Source organism: Cyprinodon tularosa, unplaced genomic scaffold, assembly GCF_016077235.1.
Source record: "Cyprinodon tularosa strain WSP-4 unplaced genomic scaffold, ASM1607723v1 ctg98, whole genome shotgun sequence".
NCBI lineage: Eukaryota > Metazoa > Chordata > Actinopteri > Cyprinodontiformes > Cyprinodontidae > Cyprinodon > Cyprinodon tularosa.
Window position 1 is genome coordinate 945,138 of NW_024039762.1, and position 23,466 is coordinate 968,603.

Below are 23,466 nucleotides of genomic sequence, written 5' to 3' on the forward strand. Positions count from 1 at the left end.
TATTGATTTTTTTATTTATGTGTATTTTCCCTTCCTTCCTAGGTATTACTTTGTGAGGTGTCTCAGATTGAATCCATACCAAATGCTTTGGTGTAATCATACAAAGTGTGAAAAAGTCGATGTTAGGCTCTCAGAGTAATTCTTCGCTCATGTCAGATTGTTATCTGATCTTTTTTGCTTTACAAGATAACTTAAAAATGTCTTAGATCAGGGGTAACCAATTAAAAATCAGCGGGGTCCTAATAAAGAAAATCATCAACCTGTAAAGGTCCGGAGACATTTTTAATTATAACCTGTTACTTTAAACAGAATTTAACACTGAAATAAAATTTGTTTTTTTATGCATCCATAAAAAATGGATGCATTTAAAAAAAAAGTAAAAAAAAAAATACGTTTTCCATTTTAAAATCTTGTTCTTGTTAAAATCGTGTTACTAAACCTGTGAGCTCAGCAGGCAGAATATCTTAAAATAATATCTTGTGGTTAAAAAAAAACAACTAAAATAAACAAAATAAAACACAATGCCTTTTGGATCTAGATGCACCTTTGGTCAAACTGGTTTGAACCTTCAAAGGATTGCTGAGGCACTGGGCAGCTTTTCTTAACTGCATGCATCCAAAAGTGTATTTATCTGCAAAGACACTTTGTCGACCTTGGGGGTGATTGATTGGGGCTCCTGACTCATGGATCCTCCACCAATGTCAGTGGGCGATCAATCGTCTTGTGTTTCTATCATAGAGACGGTGATGAACTGTGAAGTGGTAAAATATACTGGGAAATTTTCTAACTTTACCATCTGGGTGATCCCAAAAAAAGGCTGTTGTTGTGAAAATATCAATAGGATTTCAGCCCATTAGGTCAACTTTTATTAACAATTTTCCAACTCTAACATTTTGCACCGTTTATTTGTGGGTGCTGGCATCCAGAAGGCCCTCAGTAATTCTGGATCACCTGCAGAAACAATGGGTAGAATTCACGTACAACTAGCTGCTATTTGTCCCTGCAGATACGCAGCTGAACATGTTAGCTAATTTACCTCATTAATCCAGTCTGTAAAGGCAGAGGTGCGGGTGAAGACAGTGGGTTTCTTGACTTCGTTGCACAACGACGAGGACACAAAGCTGGTTACACCCTGAATGTACCACCTACCATCCTGACCCAGACAGTTCAAAGGGCCTCCAGAGTCCCCCTGTGAATATAGCAAAGACACAAACGCAGCAAGAGGCCCCAATTATAATTCAAATGTAGCTCTTAAATTCGCACAAGTACAAAGCTGCACTCTGTTGATGCATTTGCGTACATTGCATGCAGAAATGACGTCGCCTCCTGCACAGACCATGGTGCTCTTTACAGTGTTGCCCCACCAGTCGCTGCGACTGCAAACACTGTGCTCCACCACAGGAAGCAAGGCCTGCTGCATTCTATCAGGCATGGGGCCATGGGCTGATGATTGAGAGAGAAGAAAAAAGGTGCTTGACTATGTGAACCATAGAATAAATTTACAGTCAGCTGACAGACATGGAGGGATTAAATAGATAAATGAACTTGTTAGGGCCAAGTGTTTAGATGTGAAAAAAGCCTTTATTGTGAATGCATTGTATTATCGTGGAAGCGAATTTCACACTGAAAATGTTGGAAAAGTTCAGTGGATCAAATGTTGAGAAATAAATATTTACATAAAAATCAGTGATATAATATTCATTCCTAAGCTATCTTTTTAAAATACATGGAATTGCTGCGTTTTGTCAATTGTATGATACATTTTAGCAGCAGCTGGGAGATTTCATAAATGTATTAGTTATCGATCACCCTCCCACTACAAAGAGTTTGGAGGAACGTAAAGAAAATAACTGCATGCCAACTAGCTGTTCAGGTATTAACATGACAGACATAAATAGGCTGAAGATAGAGGAATTTCTGTTTTTTTCCTTTAATGTGTAACAGAGGATGGATAAGTAAAAACCCCTCAAATCAGGTAAAGCAGAGGGGCATTAACAGATCCATGTTGGTGGATTTATTCTTTGTTTATATAGACCCCTTTTAAGTATTTCTCTGTCTGTCTTGCTTGAATTCTGGGTCCTACGTTATGAGTTTATGACTGAAATTTGGAATAAAATACACTTTTTCTGTTTAATGTATGTATGTTTTAGTCTATGTGTACGTTTTGACTCGAATGAGGAGTAATGAACAGAAATAATTTTTGCAATTCAAATGCTCCCACAGTTGTCATTCAGAATAGATTAATTATAGAATAATTAAGAGAATAGAACCATTTAATAATTTAATTAAATACTTATTTAAATGTAATATATAAGAAAGGTTTAAATGCTTTATAATAACAATCACCTTAAAGCTGGGACTCTGAACTGCATCTCTAAAACACGAATAATGAATAAATCTGGTATAAATAAACTTGATTTAAACCATATCAAGTTCCATGAGCGGAGTTAAAACGACAAATTATAGATCTAGTATTAAAGGAGTCTGAGACCAAATTCTGCTTCATTCAGTCTATGGCAGGACAGAAAAAGGGATAAAGAGGAAAAAGCAGTAACATTACTGTAGAGGTTGCCCCAGCCAGAGATGTAACACTGGGTCCCGTGGACGAGGATTTCTTCTGCCTGAGGAAGACAAGCCATGCCGACATTGTTGTTCATAAGGGGGCTCCTATCCAGTTTCAGCAGGGCAATATCGTTGCTGAAGGGACAAACATGAAGAGTTTATCTAATCAAGAAGGTACAAATATTTTTAAACCATTCAAGATATATTAGCTTAATTTTATTTTTATAAATGTCTTATGTCAGAAAATGGAGGTGGGTTAATTTGCTGATACAATTTACTGAAGAATATCCCAATTTTTGTTAACTTTAACAGGAGGATAATCCGAACAAGCAGCTTAAACTCACCCATCAGCTACACGGTCGATGTCCCAATCAGGGTGGACAACAATGCGGAGGATGTCTCTGATCTGCTCTGTCCCCTCCTGCAGGCTCATGTCATGCTCTCCTAAAACCGCACGGTACCCATCTCCTGGCCTGCATGAAATAAAAGGCATTTATTCTTTTAAAATTTTATTTTGCAGCATGATTTCACTGTAAACACCTGGAATTATTAAACAATACTATGTGTTCTATAGTTAGTCACCAGATACAGTGTCCAGCAGTCAGCACCCAGCGAGGTGCAACTAGGGTTCCTCCACATGTATGATGGAAGCGGCTGCCATGTTTTACTTGCAGGGAGATCTTTGAAGAAAAAAAAGGAAATTAAGGGAAAAAAGACCCACAGAGTGCAAAGCTTGTGGGACAGACAAAAAAAAATTAAAAACACTAATTTCCATGCATTTCAGCATAACATGCTCCAGGGTTTTCAAAATGCTTTATAAATACATGTCTGAAAAGTGTGGAGTGTATTTGGAAACCACCACTCTACCCTGATACTCTTAGATTAGAATTAATGACATCAGTTGCCTCTGAAAATCAAGGCCCAATCCCAAACAAGCCCATAAATAATAACCCAATGCGTTAACACGTTTCCGGAGGGTCCACCATTTAAAGGACCGTTCAAAAGCCCGTAGTGGGCAGGGTGATTTGACCATTCAGCACTTAAATAGTGACATCAGGTGGAAAAGTGAATTAATGGAGGCCGCTACATGTGCATTCATATGTAATCTCAGCTGTTCTGCTGCATCACACTGACGGAAAATCACAAGTCAGGAAAAAGAAAAAACACGTCATTAATTCGGAAAGGGAAGGTCTTCTTTACAATTGTTTTATTTGACCATATGTATATTTTTAAAGATGTTCGATTGCGTGTCAACTTGTGCCACAGAGCTACAGCCATGCACATGGGGCATCACTGTGTTGCCATAAGAACAGTTGTGTGGGGTGGGTATAAATGTCAGGGTTTGGTTGTGGTTTGGAGGACCCAAATGCAGAGGCAGAGGCTGAGGAGATTTCATGCAGCTTTAATGAAAATAAACAGAGGTAACAGAGGCGGGAATCCAAAAATCCAAAATCAAACATGAAAAATATAAAGCAAACCAGAACTATGGAGCCATCTGGGGAAACCAAACACGAGGAGACAGGGAGAGACAAGGAAAGTGGACAACAGCATGGGAGGACAGCTAAGACAGCCTTAGCTCCCCTCATAACCAGGTCAGTTTCTCCCTAAATCTCAGTCGTCACCTCCATGACCAACAGCTAGCCCCATCCTCAAAAAAACTCATTATTACAACCCCTACAGTCAGAGCTCCCCATATTGAGGAGTCTCAATTATGGACCTTCTTTTATGGGGAGAGGGAAGATCTTTTCCTGCCACCTCCATCGGCTTCAGAACCCATTAGCGTTCCAATTTCCCTAGCTCCAGTGCCCATTAGAGGGCCAGATTCCCTAGCTCCAGTGCCCAGTAGAGGGCCAGATTCCCTAGCTCCAGTGCCCAGTAGAGGGCCAGATCATTGCTTGTCTTTCTGCCAGTCTTTCTGTTCAGTTTTATTTTATTTGGTTCATGTCCTGGATCCTAGCTGCCTGTGGAAAGAGGGTTTTTGTTTTTGTCTCGTCTCCTGATCGTCCACTGTTCCTCCCCCACGGAGTCCTCTGGGTTTTTGGCTCATTATGTGGGGAGGTTCAGTTTTTATCTCAGTAAGCCTGGCTCCAGGGAGGAGACCAGTTTAAAGTCCTGCTTCAAGTTCCGGTTCCTACGTCCTGTCTCGGCTACCCTCTGCCACTGTGCCTGCTCATCTGCACCTGATCCTGTCTGCTCCTGTGCGTGACCACCTGGTCATGCTTCTGGTCCCAGTCTGACTCTGAACCCTCCTGGGAGCCTGTGGATGCCTGGAAGTCTGGATCCTGCCACCTGTTCCTGTTCCTGCCTGATCTGGATCCTGCCTGTTTCTGTCTGTTCTGGATCCCTCACCAAGATCAGCTTCCAGCATGACCTCTGGGACTGCAGCACTGGGGACACTCGTGGGCTGGACTGTTAAACCAGGTAAGTGACCAACCCAGATAATCATGTATCAGTTTATCGTGGTCACTTACCTGTGTTTCCGCCCTAGAGCGTCTGAGATTGGGCGGTGCCCCGCCCCCCCGCCTGCAGTATCCGCGAGCCACAGCTCCGCTTCAGTTTTTGTTTTATTTAATAAACATTTGAATTTTCCTACTGACACTCTCTCCTTGAATACTGGGTCCATCTGTCCTCGGTTCATGACAATAAATGAGCTAATATTATTTATACCCACCCAGAGAAAAACATAAGAAGCCGCAAACAACCTGAAAATCATTTCAGTTTTGTGTTCAATGCTGGGCCAAACTTTCAGTTTATAGAAACTATTTTTCTATCCTTCCACATTTGTTAGGTCAGGTATTTGTCATATTGATGTCTGGAGTCTGTGCATCCCTGTAAGGTTCTTTATTGACCTTCTGCATCGGCACATGCAGAAGCAGGAAAGTACTATCTCAAACTGTTTAGACTGTTTAATCTGCGACAAACTATTAGATTGCTGAAAGTGTTAAATGTGCTGAAATAGGACTCCTTCCACTGAAACTAAAGGGCAAAGCCAAACTCCTGAGAAACAGTCCTGGTAATCTTCCCTGCACCAACATTTACACTTTAAACAATACAATCAGGCAACTTCTATTCTATTGGTAATAGCCAAACAAAAACTTTCCTATCACCTTTATAATAGTCTTGGTTCCCTTGACATCCGTACATCCGACACTTTACATAACACCTGGTGATATATGGCTTGGATGGAGCTGCCCAAACATGAACTGCTTTTAAGTTAAATGTGAGGTTTGATTGTCCATAACTTTGGACTGTGCAGAATGTTTGCAACCTATGTCATGTACTTGTTATACCCACACTGCAGTGAAATTGTGCAGATTGGATTTAGCTGGTTCAATGGCTGGGCAGAAAAAATACAGGACATTGAGATTACTTGATGGCTCCACATCTCCCTTTGGGTACAATGCCCTACAGCTTCTACAGATCCCACTCTTTCATTTGAGGCGGCCATTCTGGCAGAGTTCCTGTTCCTAGTTATTTCAACTATATTGTAATTTCAATAAAAATGAATTTTACAATATTTAGCAGCAAAAAATTATAACAGTTACCTGCCAAGGCCAGCTATGGGGACGAGCATCCTCTCCATTCACAATCCTACTGGTGTCAGGTGTTACAGCAGGTAAACCACACCCAAAAACTAAGTAAAAATGTGGAAATACATATTCAATGACAGATTCCTGTAACACTTTTGTCAGAATGTATTAATTGATAAAAGCAGCCAGATACTTACTGAACACTGCCTGAAGCAGAACAATGATCAGGGTCGCTAACATGGCTTGGGTGTAGAAAATAAAAAAAAAAGAAACTCTTTTCTGCTCTTTTATATCTCTGTTTTTCTGACAACTCAAACCCTTACGTTGCTGTGGTAAGCAGCCTTATCTAACTGTTGATTGTGGCTGAGAAGGACTCCCAGTTCAACAGATGCATCAGGTTTTCTGCCAAAAATGAGCCTCATCAAATTGTAGCAGTAAACGGTCATGAATAAACTCTTTCTATGCATTAAGGAGACACCTTCTTACCTACAGTACAATACAGAGCTTTGTGAATGTATATTCCAGTTAAACTTTTTTCTTCTTTTTTATTATCAAAAACATCAATACATTTATAAAAACACAATCATGTTATAAAATGACACGCATAAGTGTAAACTGGAGGGGAAAGATAAAAACAATCATTTTACTGCAATGACTGCTGCAAATCTTTTCAGGATTTGAGTCTGGTAAATCCAAATACTGAAAAATGTTGTTTTGTTTCTTCTCACCAGGCAATCAAGTATGCATTTTTGTATATAACAGCGTTTGTGACTGTGTAAATGATATGAATCAATAGCCAAGGCATAGCTGATTAGCACCCCACACCAACCATCACAAACATATACACCCCACTTCTTTTTCCTTCACCTTCTTACTGCGTCCCTCCAAGTGCTCCAATGCGCACTCCCTCAAGTGCACGCAAAAGTTTGGGCTTGAGCGAGTGTACATGGAGAAGCAGTGGCACTTTAGATGGACTCCTATAAAAGGATTCTCTCAGGAGTTTGAAAGAGGAAATAAAAGAGGGAGATAGAGAAAGAGGTTGCTGCAGTGAAAGGCAGCTGTAACTATTACAACTTAGACTTAACTCTGTTGGAGTATTTACAGTGTAATAGATCATGTCAAACAAAAATTTGAAGTTGTTCATGTTTATGTTTTGTTTTGTTTTACAGGCTAATTATTAAATTAACTGGATGGTAATTCAATAAATAGGTCAAATTTACATGTTAAAGGTGTACCCCGCCTCTCGCCCATAGACAGCTGGAGATAGGCACCAGCACCCCTCGACACTCCACTTGGGATAAAGATAATGGAAGGATGGGATTTCCTCTTTTTATATCTGGTTTTTGCTGCTTTAGTTTTAAAACCACACACATTTAATTTGTTTTTGTACGTGATATGTGCCTTGTAAAAATGTAAGGCTCGAAATGGGGGAATTATTTCCATGCAGGACCATAATGTGTTTCATAATGCATGCTTAAATCCTCTTAGGCTCCTTGATGTAGTCATTTTGAAAATGACCGGGACATGTTAAGACTGCTATGTAGTTTGCCCTGGGCACCAAAAGGGCTAGGACCACCCCTGCTTACACAAATCTGACCAGCTTCCGGCTGCTGCCACCAATTTCTTTTACACTAAGGTTAAAGTGTTCTTCACTAGTTTTTCCGTGCTCCTTGAACACAGAGGAAGGGGAATAAAGAGACACATTTTTTGAACTCAAGTTAAAACCTGAGAGTAAAAAGACCTTTGATATCTCCAAGACGGGTGTCTTTCCTTTTTCTTTTGTTAAGGTGAACTTTGAAACATTTGAACACTAAGCAACAGCAGGTAGATAGTTTCAGCAGTGGGGCATAAGAAAACTTTAAATGTCATTTCAGCTGCTCCCTTCCAGGGTTTCCACAGCAAGTCAAAATGCCATGAACACAGGCGTATTACCTGTTTCACACCAGATTTCCTTCCTGTTACATTTCGAATGAAACAGATTGCTCATCTCAAAGATGCAGACTCACCCAATTTTATAACAGAGAGACGTCAGCAACAGAAAACCCTAATTAATACCATACTAAAGATTTAAAATTTTCCTGACTCGGGGACACAAAGGGCAGCTGCAGAGCTTAAGTTGGTCTCCTGAAAATCACTTTATTCGAGGAGTAATATTTGTTGGTGAATATATGCACCTACATGTCTATTTCTGCAGCTCAGCTGATTCTGTTTATTTCTCTTCCTGTCGGTTTAGGAGAACCGCCATGCCTTAGTAGGTCGGAACTTGTGCCAGTGCCTCTTTCAATTAGGATAGTGTCATATTTCAAAATCTAACCCTGCTGTACTTCTACAGGTGTCAAAAAATTAATATGTATTATTCAGTAGAAGTATAAATCCTACTGTTTAAAAACACTTTTGTAGAACTTAGAGTATCCACTAATGCGTTTTACTCAAGAAAAAATGTAAAAGTACACATTGTAAAACTACTTAAATTATAAGATTAAAACTAATGCAGTAAAAAATGTTAAAGACGAATGCTTTAAACCTTATACTGGTAACCGCCCTGCCTTATTAAAGAATTTGTTTTCTAGAAATCTGGATGATAACTTAATTTCCTTAGTTTTATAATTAATGGTTACAGTATATAATTTAACTTTGCATTATCTTAAAAAGCTATTTGTTTTGGTATGTGGAAAACAACAAGTTGGTGCAGTTCCAAGTCCAACTACAAAGAAATTGTCTGGATTAAACAAATTATTTTGATGGGTTTTTTTTAAATACCAACAGGCCAAAACATATGCATAAAAAATAACTAAAAGGAGCTTAAATAAAACAAAACTGATGAGTCTGTTTTTAAAATGTAAGGAGTAGAAATTGAAGATAATTGCAAAAAAAATGCATTTAACACATAATAACTCAAGTAAAGCATAGATAGCCAATATTTCTACTGAAGTAAGATGATGAAGTATTTGTACTTTGATACTTGACACCTCTGTTTACTTTACTTTCCCTTTGACCTCTGCTGTCTTCCTCTGTCTAATTGATCTAGTTAGTAATTAATAATTATCTGAGATCTTGATGGATTTATATTGAGATGATTATACTCAACATATACTACAACATTTAGAGGCCAAAAAATGTCAGGAAAATCATTTTCTTTGGTGCAACATAGTACAGAACTAAAGTTTGTGTATAGAAAAATCTCACCAACATAAAAGAAAAGTTTTTGTATCTTTTTGAGTCTTTGAATTTTTTAACCTTATCCAGCTAATACGTCCAAATACGCACAAGAACTCAGTCACTTTTGCTTTCTTAAAGAAAAACTGTTACATTTTGTAGGTGACTGTCAGCTCCCCAGGGTAAAAAAAATGAATCTAATCCACTTAAGTGAACAGTTATCAGTATGTAGCTTAACACATGGGACATTTCCCAAGACTGTTAGTGGAATTAGGTCAACTTCAGGGAAATCTCTGACAACGAGAACCAAAAGTTTAGATTAGAACATTGACAGAGAAGGAACTGCAGCAGTTTCTTTACACATATATATATATATATATATATATATATATATATATATATATATATATATATATATATATATATATATATATATATACTGTATGTATATTAATGAAAAAGGAAAACAGTTAGACACAGAGAGGGCATTAATGTCACCAGCTGTCTTCATGCTCAGCGTATTGCAACAAAACACAACCTCCTCTTCAAAACTGAATAGCTCCAGGTTATCTTCAAGAAAAACAACCCTGTGACAACTTTCTCTGCTTTAATAACATCTTACACTTTCACACAGGGGCCCGCGCTCCAGCTGTGTCTGGAGCCAATTCTTCACGCCTCGCTCAGACAGTTTCCTTTCCTCCACGGGGAAACTAATATCACTCTCTGGAGACGACGCAGCACATCTATAAATTTCCCCTTTTTAGGGGGCAAATCCAATCAATAGTGCCTCAGCAGCTAAAAGGCTTCGCTTGTTTTTCCTGCCATGTCTAAATAATTCCCTCTGCTACGTACAGCATGAAGATTTATGAAGCAGACATGTGCTGTATGTTTGCATAACACGGCAGTGACAAAGCTATGAATAATTCGGATTAGGGCCGGGAAACTTATAGCAGACAATGAATTAGTCACCGACGCTGCTTACAGGAGCTTGCTCAAGTGGAAGTTACTCTTTGTTATGAATGAGTTTCTAAAGAGCAATCAATCCAGTAAAGTTACACAATGTGGAAAAGAACCAAAGGCATTTTTAAAGAGTGTTAGTGTTAAAAATATTATTTTACCTACAAAGCAATTATTGTATTTCAGAAAATGACTTGTTAATTTAGTGCATATACCATGTATATATTTTCAATGTTTGGAAAGTGAAACAGAGAATAAAAAACACACACACGCAAAGGTGAAGAAATTCTTGAGTATTAAAAAGAACATTTCCAGAGCGTCGTAAAATTCTTAACAGCCCTGATGATAGGCACTTTCTACTGCCACGGTACAGCCATTAGACTTTAAAGTCATAGACAAAGATAACATTTTCTGTCTTCAAATAATTTTACAAATAAAATCTGAGGTCAGTGTTTGTGGAACAACTTTACAGCCATTGCTTAAACTGTGAGTGAAAGAGCTGTGAACGTTAATTTTGAATTTTTTATTTATTTTTTATTTAAATCTGGAGTTTGACTGGGTTATTTTGACTCATTGCTGTGCTCTTTCCGTATGTTCGGGGGTTAATCTTGGATCTCCAACAGTTTTTTATTTTTTATTTTTGTCCAATCTTGCTTCATTTCTGCTGCTTTCAAATATATTATTTTATTATGTGGATGGTGATTCAAGGGTGAAAAACATTCACCTTCACCTGTTAGCTTATGCATTCACACTTATGCCCAACATGTTAATTTTGGTCCTACTGAATGAGAAAATATTTATCAAATAAATTCTTTTTGATGTACGACAGTTTAGTGAAAAAACCAAAGCTGGTATTAGAAAGTTTCAGTGGTCTTATGAAGGTTTTTCTTTAGATTCTTGCTATTGTAATGATGCTAATACATTTGATAGAAGCAGCTCTAAGATGTAAGATGCTACTTTTCTAGCATGATGTCAACTAGGCGAGGTTCAGCTTCTACCAGGAAATAATTACGTTATCTTATTACATATGTTTTTATAGTATATATTCAAGTACTATTAAAATATATACAGCTGGCTGTATATTTATGCATGTTTTTTTCCCCCCTAAATTGCCTAGAGTTACATTTTCTAGACCTTCAGAATGTTTTTGGTAATTTCATTCAATATGTTATTATGTTTAGGTATGAAAACTGATATTTCCAAAGAGAAATATGGTTACCCACAGAAGCAGGTCTGCTTTTCATTCAGATGCGTCTCCAGACAGGGATAAATGATCTGAAACCAGCCTGCCAGTTCAAGAGCCAAGTACATATCTCCTATGGTTTTCAGATATGTTAGAAATCTGCTGAGGGGACAGAGATACAGGAAATGCTGCCAATTAAACCTTTGAAACATAAATCCCATTTTTGGGCTAAGTCACATTCAGTGAGTAATATTTAGTTTCCTGCTACTAAAAGTCATTAACTGAAGACATAAATAAATTCATAGCATATTAGTTTAAGATATTATCTTTCACAAAGAAAGTAAAAAAAATTGCAATACATTTTTCTTGTGGGGTTTCAAAGACCATTGAGTTTTCAAGTCAAAATATAGTCCCACATTAACGGATTTTAGCATTTTTTGGGAGAATTAGCATTTTCAAAGGGCATATTCAAAGTCTTAAAGCAGGGTTGTCTTCTGTGCCATGAATCATTTCACTTTCCTTCAACTTTCTAGTAAAAGGCTCTAAAATAAATGTGTATTTAAAGGCAAATTTCAACACAAGATAATGGAAGTAACTTGTGGTGATTCACTCATTGTGTGGAAAAAAAAACTCTTTATGAAAAATTATTTAACATTCACTAGATCCTCCACCAGAGTTAATATTAAATTTGCGATGTTTCTTTTCTTCTCTTCTTTCAAATCCTCGTAGATCCTGCTGTAGGGCTTGTTTCTAATAACCATATTCCAGGTAAAGGCTCATGCAAACTTGAGCTGTTTATATTTGTGTTGGTAGGGCAGAAAAGGAAAGATCAACTACTTTGCATACTGCCAGAGTTGAACTACTGTTCAAGATTTTTTGATGCACTGAGATCTCAAACAATTAGCTTAAAAATACTTTTCATGGAGCCTAGGCAGAAGTTCACCTGAAGAAACTGATTGCTCTCCTACATCCGCCTAAGACTCAGCCACTTAGCTTTGAACCACACCTTCACGAAAGCCAATCGGCATCCAAAGCTCATCTTTAAAGGCCTCCAATGTTCACGTTGTCTTCTCGAATAGGTTCCCCCTTGCGCTTTGGTGGGAAACTGCAGTTCGTCCCTAGAAATTCCAGACCGACGGTGCATAAGCATACCAGCAGAACTGGTTCACAACCAGACCCAAGTGACATTTGATGTGTGCGGTTACAGAAGTCTAATCTGCCCTTTAGGAGATTATCTGATTTGAATAATTTCTCTCCTAAGGATTTCGGTGGTGTTAAAAAGGTATTGTTTTATTTGTGGTTTAATTGAAAGGCAAAACAAAATAGTACTGATAACCTTTTTTCTTTTTTTTTTTGAGGTTTTATCATGTTAATTGGATGTGGATTTATATAATTTTAAGTTTGTGGCTGTCAAGTTCTTTTTAAGGGATCTGACCCACATGCAGGAAACCACTCAGATAACCAGAGAAAAAGTTTAACAGGTTTATTGTTAGCACGATGCGCGGATCCAGAGTTACTCAAAACACTGGTGAACCGGAAGTTTCCTGAAAAGATGTCCTTCCCAGAATCCAGTCGGTGTGGGTTATTCCAGAACTTGGTTGACTCTTGGAGGGCGGACAGTTTTACTTTGGTTTGGTTGGTTCCTTGAGGAGCAATGGAGCTGACTGCCACTTCCAGGAGAACTTGAACGGCACGTGTGGAGATTTATCCCCTGCTCAGTGTGAAGCACAAACAATCCTTTCAGGGGGAGATGGTCCAAACATCCAGTTAGCATCCCCTGCTCAGTGTGAAGTTCAAACTATCCTTCCAGGGGGAGAAGGCCAAAACATTCAGTTTGCAGGAGGACTTCCTGCCGAGAGGCAAAGACAAAAAAACAACAAGGTTAGAGCTCAGGTAAACAAAGACTCGGTTAGACTCAGCTAAACTCAGCTTGGCTAGAGTACCCAAAACAGGCAAACACGAGGTAGTGGCAGTCAGCAGCTTAATAGTCCTCAGATAATGAGCCAACCATCCGCAGGTGTGTGGAAGGACCAACGAAAACCGGGGCGCCACCTGGTGGTGGAGGGAGAAAACACAAACAACACACAACCCACACAAACTGGATTCCTAACAGTGGCCTAAAGTTACAGTAAACATCAAGTAAGGCTCCAAGGGAAAAATATAGATTAGCATCCTTAATTTCTGCAAATTCTAAATATTGATTATACATTTTCAGCTGATTATGTGAACATGTTGTTAACTAGTATTAATATAGTTAATATTAGATTTATGTTAGTATAATGAGGACAAGCTAAGCTCAATAATACTACTACTTTTCAAGCTTACCATCATTTTCTTGGTTTCAGCGTTTTTTTGTCTGTTTGTTTTTTAACATGAAGAAGAACTTTATTGGGCTCAGGCGAATCACTTCCCCTTAGACTCATTGGGTCCTGTTCTTTTTTCTCCCACTCGTGGATTTGTTGTGGATTGTGCTTGGTAACTGACAAGGAGTCTACATTTTGCCTGTAGAAACTTTAGCCTTCAGTTCTTTTTTATTGTTTTATCTGCTCTCCTGTTTTCTAACTGAACCTCTTTCCCTCTCGTGGATCCTCCTCTCAGTCAGGATGGATGAGATGGGATTAATCTAATTATTGCAGCAGATGTTGCCTCTGAGAGCTTTTTGAAACATTTACTCAGCCATGAAAAGCTGAACTAGATGAGTCATTTTTCTTCTCAGCCCTGCCTTATTTCACACTCTGCTGCACAGTGTTGGTCTGCTGGATGCTGCAACAGTGAAGGTCAGGTGCTTCGCTCAGTTTGATTTTACCAGGTGAACATTTTTTAACAATGTACAGAATGGAAGAAAAGTCCAGCATTCATCTTTTCCAAGTTTTGCATGGCCTCCAATGATGATTTCATGTGGTTGAAGTCACAAAGGAGAATGATACATGGTTTTAAAGATGTTTACAAGAAAGATGTGGTGTACCCTAATTTGCAACCTCCTTTTACTCTGATAACCTGAAATTGTCAGAAGAGAGGACCTAGTATTCAGCCAAGACAGACAGTGGGATTACTCAAAAAGTGTTTATTTAAAAATTGGTATATCGGAGAAGCAGTGGCTAGGGAGTCGGAGGCAGGAAACTCTGGTTTTTGTAGTTGCATCAATGCCCAGAGAACAAGTTAAGACCCAGCCGGTGGGCTGTCAACAAGATACGGCGGGCACCGCTCAGAGTGTCCCAGATACTGCAGCCCCGGAGAACAAGCAGGGCTCTGAAGACAGGTCGGGGAAAAAAGCTCAGATTAGGAACAGGCAGGCTCAGTGGTTGAGAGGCAAACCAGAAAATCAGAAACACTAATGAGCGTAAATATTGGAGGTCTGTCCACTTTCTCCAGCAAAGGGCGTACTAGTAACGGCTAGCAAGCCTGAGCCAACCAGCCTGTCTGAACCTCTGACTCCCTGATTACCTGAACCTGATCTATTCTCTCTTCTCTGCTTCCTAGATCGAACCTGCCTGAAACCAGAAACCCTGAAGAGTTTCTCTGCCAGTTATCTGCCTGTCCGTTCTCAGGAGAACCCTGGAGAATTATTCCTGTCAAAGACCTGCCTGCCCGCTCTCAGAAGATTCTGGAAGGAAACTCAGATCTGTTATCTGCCAACACTCAAATTAAGCTCTGCCTCAGCCAAGCCCTCAGCCTGCCGACAGCTTCTGGACCCACAAGGTTCCCTCCCTCAGCCGCTCTGCTCAACTCCAGAACAGGTACAGTATAGCCTTGCTCACTCTCAACCTGCAATTATCTGGACCTCCGCTAACTCATCTGTCCCCCATCTGCAGTGAACCCACTCATGACCAGTCCTGGACCTGTTAACTCTGTGTACTTTTCAGAACTCACTCGTGACCAGATGAGTTCCTCTCTGGATCTGTTCATTAATTGTGTTCAAACACTTCAATAAACTTTTGAACTTTTCTCCTGCCTCTGAGTGTTCTGCATGTGGGTTAGGCACCTTAAGCCAAACATGACACTTACCACAGACTGGAGAGGACAAGAATTATCTGGCACTGATGACTGGATGGAAGCAGCTTAAATAGAGGCATGAGCAGGTGGATCAGATGAGCAGCAATGAGAAACCAGGCAGAGATAGACAGGTCAATGGAATTTATAATTAAGCCAGTCATCAGCGCCAAGATCATGACATAAATAAAATATGATTCAACAAAAATCATTCTGGACTCAGCCAAAGAGGGCCATTTGAGAACACGATGAAAATCATGTAAACCAGCAGACAGTTCAAAAAGAAAGTGGTGAAGAGTCTTTGGGGTCATTTTCTAGTATTATTTTCCAAGCAATTAACATCTCTGTATACTCTATACAAAATTGAAAGAAAGAATCTAGACACCTACTTGGTATGGTTAATCCTATACAATCCCGTATTGGTTAAGAAAGCTTTTCACTAATGACACTGCTCAGACTTTCTGGTGAGCATTTTTCACCAGAAATCTTTCCTAATATATCTTATAGCTCTATGAATACTTGAACGACACCCCTTTAACCTTGTTCTTTACTACTACCAATTAAAGATACGGCTCTACCTTTTTGTGTGAGGATTTATAAACTACATCATGATTTATCCAGATTTTTCTGGTCATAAAATCTTTAATTTCAGCTCACAATCTCATTTTTATGAGTCTGCAAGGAGACAGACATCCACTACTTTCCAAACTCAATACAGAAACCTTCAGCCATCAGTGAGTCAATGAAAGCAAGAGGTTTCATACTGGGTGGAGTGGAGCAGGGCGGAAACCTTGAATGCAGAAGAGGCAGAAGTTTTAAGGCTTTAAAAAACATTGTTCCTGAGGGATATTTCTTGAAATGTGCTCAGAAAAGCCAGAGTTTGACGCCCTATTCTGACTCAAGTTAGACAAAACATGTCAAGCAGTTATTACTGGGTTTCACTAGATGGACACCTCCTTTACTGAACGTCACTAATGCAAAACAGATTCAGCTAATCATTGTCGCTGTGCATATAAGCAGCCTGTGCAGTTGAGAATGGAGTTCATTGAGGAAAAATGTTAACACACACCACTATTCATTGGTTGAAAGCTATCAGGAGTTAAAAAGCTTAATTAAAAAATAAAAAGGAAATTTTGTTACCATTAATAAACCCAGGGAAAAGGGATGGCAGACCGGTAATTCAGAATTTTGGCGCTTCTAAAAACGAGTGCAAATATGTTTGCATATGCAGAGTGGGTCTTCCGAAAGGTGCAAATTATTTACATTTGCAACTCAGCAGAAAGGATCTGCAAACCTTTTTTTGCATGTGTGCCTTCATCAGTCTGCAGATCATACTTCAATAACCATGGATGGAGGACATTCAATAGTAAATTTACCAGATGCATTAGGTTTTTACAAATTGAAAACTCAACTCCATTTAAAAAAATATATTTTTTAGTATTTTTGAAAGTCAGATGCAAACTGATACGCAGGATAAACAGGAGTTTTTATTCTCTCTTGGTTTAATAAAACACTTCACTGGAAAAAATCAAAATCTATATAACAAGTTTTTTCTTGAAAAAATTGTATTCGTTCTTGGATTGAGGAAGTAAAGGAGACAGTTTGCCAATGGAACAAGACAATAATAAAATAAGAAAACACAATTGCATTGTCTTATTTCAAGTGCATATTATTTATTTATCTTATTTCAAGAGTAAAAATACTCATTCCATTAGCAGATTATTTAATTTACCTTCTCTAATTAAGGGCAAATACACTTAATTTAGGAAATGGTTTTCATTACACATTTTTCCAGTGTAAGCACCTACTGTAGATTGTTTTGCTATATATCTAGGTGCTGTTTAGAGGAGATTAAATCTTAAATAAGTGTTAGCATAAAGTCTTTTGAACAAATGTGAATGATCTAATTTAAAATGTATTCAAATACTTATTTCCTTATTTCAGTTTAGTTTCATTCTCTAGATTTCCCCATTGTATAACTACCAAGAACTCTTTAAATAAGATGTTCTCACACTTTAGTTAGCAAGATTCTTTTTTGGACAAAAAGTATCATAAAATATTAATGTACAAATGTAAACTCCTTTATATGTGTGGGTTTTGAAATGGAAAGCTTAGCTCAGCTAACTGTTTTCCAAAGCATCATCCATGTGCATGTTTAATATGAGACATCTCATTATTCGTCTAGAGATAATTAACCCTACCTGATCTCTGCCGGCTTCAAAGAATTTGATCAACAAATTAATGATATCATGTTAAATTAAACTGGACTTATAAATATTATTACAACAGGAAAAAAGATGTGGTTAATTCCTTGGTAGAGGGATGCTATAAATCTCTACCTAGTTATTTTCGTCACTTGCAAAAACAAAATGTATTGAATTGACACAACCCCAGTACTGCAGCTATTGCAGAGTGAAGGAATTCAGATAAATGATAATAAATTTAACAGCAAAATGTTGAAGATTTTCCTTTTTAATAACCTGCCTTACAAACTCTTTTAAAAACACAAGTCGAAAGACTAAACTATAAAATAAGATTTATGTCTAAAACCCATCCACTCCCTCTAAAATCTTAAGAGATGTAATTCAAAATAATTAATGAAATATACAAACTAACAAGTTTGTAACATCCAAGCTCAATTTAGATTCTGATTAACATTTCTGTATTTTGCCTGCGAAACGTTGAGCGTTTGAAATGTAACCAAGCTATATATTTATTTATTATTTAGAATATTTTACTGTTTCCACTTTGAGGCACAGGAGTATTATTTGATTTAAAAAATGAAAACAGATCATTGAAATCAAATCAGATCATCAAATTTTTTTTTTTTAAGCGTTCTATCATAGTTGTAAGTGTGTCCCTGCTGCCTATCTCCAGCAGTCTTTGGGGGATAGGTGAGGTACATCTGGATAGTTCCCTAGTCCACCATAGACCAGACAACTATGCACAGCTAAGGGCAAGAGACTAATCGCAAACACAAGAGAGAACATGGAAACTCCATGCAGAAAGACCCATTCCAGGATTTAAATCCAGGACCTTTTTGATGCAAGGCAACACTGCTACAAACTGTGCACTACCATGCAGCCCCCAAAAATATATTTAAACATTTTCTGAAAATTAAATAATGCTGAACAAAACATGCCTTAGATGTAAGCACTTCATGCTAAGATCTTTTGATTATCTGATTCTAGTAAATCAAAGTAACTTTTTACAGAAGTTAGTCTGTGCTTAACCATTATTGTGGCCGGCATGCTCATACAGGATGGCATTCAGCTCTAGATGATGTCCCCCTGTTAGCATCTGTGACTTCAAGCTGCATCTCTGACCTCATAATAAAAGGATTGATATTTCATAAAAATTAGCAAATATAATGCAGATCTAAAACTTTGGTTGGGAAAAAAAAGTTAAGCTTTAAGGATAAATAAAATACATAAACATGCTGATTTCATAACGAGACATGAAGGCAATTAGAGAGTTTATTGACATGAATTAATCTAAATATTTTGGAATACAGACAGAGCTTAGCATTGCTGATGATAACAGAATAGGCAGATTTATGAGAACGGAGATATCCTTCATCAAAGCAACTATTAAGAACATGTTTCCCAAACCGGACTTTTTAGAACAGAGCTAAGCAATTAAAAATCAGCGAAGTCTTAAGAATAAAGAAAATCAACAACCAGGTCTGGAGACATTTTTAATTATGATCTGTTACTTTAAACAGAATTTAAAACTGAAATAAAATTTGTTTTTTATGCATTTATGTTATACATTGTCTGTTTAAAGAAAAAAATAGAATAAAAAAGAACATTTTTTTATTTTAAAATCTAAAGTGTTTTTTTAAGTAGAGAACAACAATCGTTCAGTTTGGTATATAGACAAGTTCCTGATTCACATATTTTATAAAACAACTGAACTGATCTTTTTTTTTCTTTCTTTTTTATGGCTTAATGAGAGCAGTGGGCTTTAGGCTGACCTGCAAGGCTTTAAACCTGGGTTTGAATGGAGACTAAGCCATTCTCAAGCACATACCGTAAATTCTCTAATATTGGCCTGTATTCCAATAGCGGCCGGGTCTCTAACATTGGCCGGTCTCGCTGTCAGAGGAGGTAAATAATGGCCGGTCTCTAATACAGGCCGGGGCTATAAACGTTTTTTTCTGGGCATACCTCAACATTATACTTGTGGTAGTAACATACAAGTACCACAGCCCTGCGCAGCTGAACGACAGGCCCTGACTGCTGCCCGTCTGCGCGAGGAAGAGAACAGACACGCAGCAGAACAGGAGGAGCGCGAGTGATGAGGAGATTAAAGGGAGAGATGAAGAAGAGGAGAAAAACTGAGGAGGAGAATTAAACAGAATTGGAGGATTTTTTTTTTTTTTTTACTTCAAACCAAGCGAGACATGGTAACTGTACTTTTTCAATAAATGAACCTAGTGTTTTATAGGTTCAAATAGACACAAAATCTCATTTTTATTCATTCCACTGGTAGTCTGTTTTGCTCAAATAGCAATAGAGGCCTGTCTCTAATACTGGCCTCTATCCAATAAAGGCCTGGACCGCGATGCACTTGAGTGAAATAAAGGCCCGGGCCTATATTAGAGAATTTACGGTATTAAGGTTCTCATATTTAGCCTGGATTGATATTTATTTTTGATTATGTTCATAGTGGAGAATCCTGCTTCACAGCAGTAGGTTGATTCTCAAAATATATATAAAATCTTTGAGCACACCATTTCACTTTTCTGTCACCAGTTCACTGCAGTTCTTCCAGCAGTCCACACTTTCTTTCACTTTTTCTCATCGTCTTCTCCTTCTTTCCCATCGCCTGCCTTTCCATAGGTTTGCCTGCTGTGTCTTTAAGTAGTAGCAGCAGCAACCCAGACTGACAGCATCTGATTGGCTAATTTGTATCACGCTCCGGAGGGCTTTACTGTACAAACAGGAGAATCGGTGAAGTGACACTAGTGTCTGACAACATGCAGAAATGTATAAATTATTTAAATCAGGTTGGGTCCTAATTAGCCAGCAGGTGGGTCCGGATCCAGATCACGGTCTGCTTATCCGTGACCTCTGCTTTAGAGGGACAAGAGGGAAATAATAACTAACGTTTGCAACAAACTATGTTGTGACACAGTAAACATGTAGAAGGTTTTCTAATTAGATGAACACAAGTCCATTTATAAAACAGTTTGTACAAGAGTTAACTAAAACTGCACACCATCATAACCCCCCATCCCCCCACATTAGAGCATGACTGCTATATTGAGTTGATTGGAAGATGGAGCCAAATGTGCAGCACACTGCTAACATTTAAATATCAGTAACTGGTCTAAGTGTAAGTGTATTTTCCCTAGATATTTCAGTCGATTTGCTAATGGAGTAAGAATAGAATAATTCATATTTAGAACATGGAAAAAACAACTACATTATCTTATTTTAGCAGGACAATGACTCTTAACATAGAGTCAGAGCTCCTGTGACATGGGTAAGATCCAAACTTCTTCATAAAACTAAAATGTCCTAGTCAAAGTCCAGACATAAACTGGGGGTTAGGATGAAAATTGTTCTTTCAAAACCAACTTCTCTCCTGTCTGAGTAAGATGGAGCTATCATTGAAAGGTAGTTTTACAATACACAAAAAAGTTGTTAGTTTAAAATCATCCAAATAAATTCAAATACAAATTTGTGTTCTGCCCTCCACTGTCATGATTCAATTCATAGGTCATCATCCTAGAGAGGGACAACTGTGTTTTTTTATGTCTGTCATGAACTTTCAGGCAGAGGAAATTTAAGAGAGAAAGGAAAGAGACCTTCATAACAAGAACCCAGGTTTTATAATTGACACTGATACAAAGAGGAAACCTAAATCCAAATAAACGCAGTCCCCCTCTGAGCCCAGCAGCCGGTGCTCCTCCGATTCTTCAAAGGAGGATCTTCTCTATCTATCATCATCTTCTATTTCACGCCATGTCCGACCTTAACACCTTGGACCCCCACCAGCTAGTTCAGAAATGGACTTAACCAATAATTGACTCCATTTGGACTCCTGCTGCATCGCTTTTCAACCTGATTCAATAAGGCCCTTCTTTTTTACCTCCTCTTCACTCCATTTATTCACCTCCCGTCTATCTGGAGGTTCCCTACGCGGATTAAAAACGGTTTAGCCCCCTGTGCTGGCTCACATCACCAGCACATAAACACAAATTGATCTGGTCATGTACAACAGAGGTGCTGTGATTATCAATGCTCCTTTAAACCCCAAATCAAACATGGGTTCAGCAATTGGGCCCCCATGGTATAGGAGCACTTTATTAGGGTGAGTTAAAATGAGAAGCCTGCTGCTTTACGGCGGGGCGAGGAGCACGCTGGCACATTTGGCCCACTGAACAGGGCGGGGGGTTATTCTACAGATGAAGCACAACTTCAAACCGTGACGGCAAAACAGTAGTGACAGATGGAAATGAGTTCTGCTCACATGTAGGATTTAAGGGTAACAGTTTGTGGCAGTAACCTTTCTGGGGTGCCACCTGGTGAACGTGAGATTTAATCGAACAAAACAGATCCGTAATTCAGGGTCGAGAACATCAAAAAGGATATTGACATAATGAGGCTTAATCTCTAACTTTCTGCTGGCTAATGACCCCAAAATGAACTGTCAGGTTGGATTAGACAGCGCCGTGTTTAACACAAACCTAACAGAGCTGAAATGAAAAATGCCTCGCAATCTAAGTTTGGGGGTTTTAGAAAGCTGCTCTTAAGATGCAAGAAGGAGAGTGACAGATAGAAAAAAAGAAAAAAAAAGCAGTAGACAGTCGTCCTCTTTGGTCCCTTTTCCCACAAAGGCTCGAATTTCCAGGCTGCTTCTGAAGTTTATTAACATGAAAGCTCTATATCGTCTCGATCACCCATATTTCACAGTTTACTGTTGTCATGATAGGGCTTTTCTTAGCTCTCATAAAAACAGGAATTCGGTTGTTTCACTCTGAATGAAATGAATAAACCACATGGAGGCTTCTCACATATCCGACAGGCTTTGTTTCAGTTCCTTAAGAAGATCAAGGTTTTAGTCTGGCAGTTTATCTTTTATATCTCGTCTTCAATTGAGATTAAATTTGTGGTTTTTTATGTGATATATTTCAACATCTGTCCTGCCTTGGATTTCAGGGAAAATTTAAATTCCTTATGGCATTGTGTTTAAATGTTGAGAGTAAAATGAAAAATAACCAGAACAATAAATACTCAGTTCCTTTCTTCCTCTAATTAAACCTTAATTGATCTGAAAGTATTATTTAATCTGAGAGGACAAATAGTTATTTTTTTTATCTCACTTTTTAATGTGTTATTTATTAATTTTAAAACGGTTCCTTATCATCTTATCTATACCAGATGTCTCCAATATTGTGTAGAATAGTTTTTCAGTCAACTAACTGGATCTACTGGTATATTTGGATATTTGCTTACATTGAAGCATTACACCAATGGGTTCTTAGCTGTTTAAAATAGAGCCCCAACATAAACCTATGTTATCCTAAAGGATGGTATATTATCATGTCAAACAACAAAAGGAAGAAAAATGAGGAGAAAGAATGAATGAAATTGTAATGAAGACACCTCAGGGCTCGACACATCCATCCAGGAAGAGGGGCTTGGAGCTGCTAATGAGGCTGTATGCATGGTCATTACCTGGTTTTCTGCCGGTTTATGACAAATGATACATCTACCATATTTGTTTTCCTCTGAAATGATTTTGTGATTTTATCTGTAACACCAAGGAGATCAATTTTATGGAAAGCATCAACTTGTGGAACAAATCATACCGGTCGATCGCTGTTTTTTAATGAGACCGTATTCGTTAGACCAACACATTACCAGTAACTTTACATGGCTAGACACTAGAGATGTTGCATGATAATTGATTTTCAGTCAAGCGAGGTCTGGACTTCGACTAGGCCAGGGTTCTTCAACATTTTCCAGGCCAAGGATCCCCAAACTGATGGCGAGATGCAGCGGGGACCCTCTAATTATATATATTGTATGAAATTGTGTCAAACTGGTCCTATAGTCACTCTAGTACAGATGGAGT

The 23,466-nt window shown here is 38.3% G+C and overlaps 1 protein-coding gene across 1 annotated transcript; it reads right to left on the reverse strand.

Moving 5' to 3' along the window:
• Positions 1 to 838: 838 nt before the first annotated feature.
• Positions 839 to 6,442, reverse strand: LOC119777047 (proproteinase E-like). Its single transcript, XM_038275793.1, has 8 exons — positions 6,290 to 6,442; positions 6,108 to 6,196; positions 3,145 to 3,242; positions 2,907 to 3,035; positions 2,561 to 2,697; positions 1,301 to 1,443; positions 1,037 to 1,189; positions 839 to 951 (listed from the first exon to the last, which is right to left on the reverse strand). Exons 1-8 carry the CDS (start codon positions 6,330 to 6,332, stop codon positions 934 to 936), a joined length of 810 nt encoding a protein of 269 aa, XP_038131721.1. The 5' UTR covers positions 6,333 to 6,442; the 3' UTR covers positions 839 to 933.
• Between the last annotated feature and the right edge of the window lie 17,024 nt (positions 6,443 to 23,466).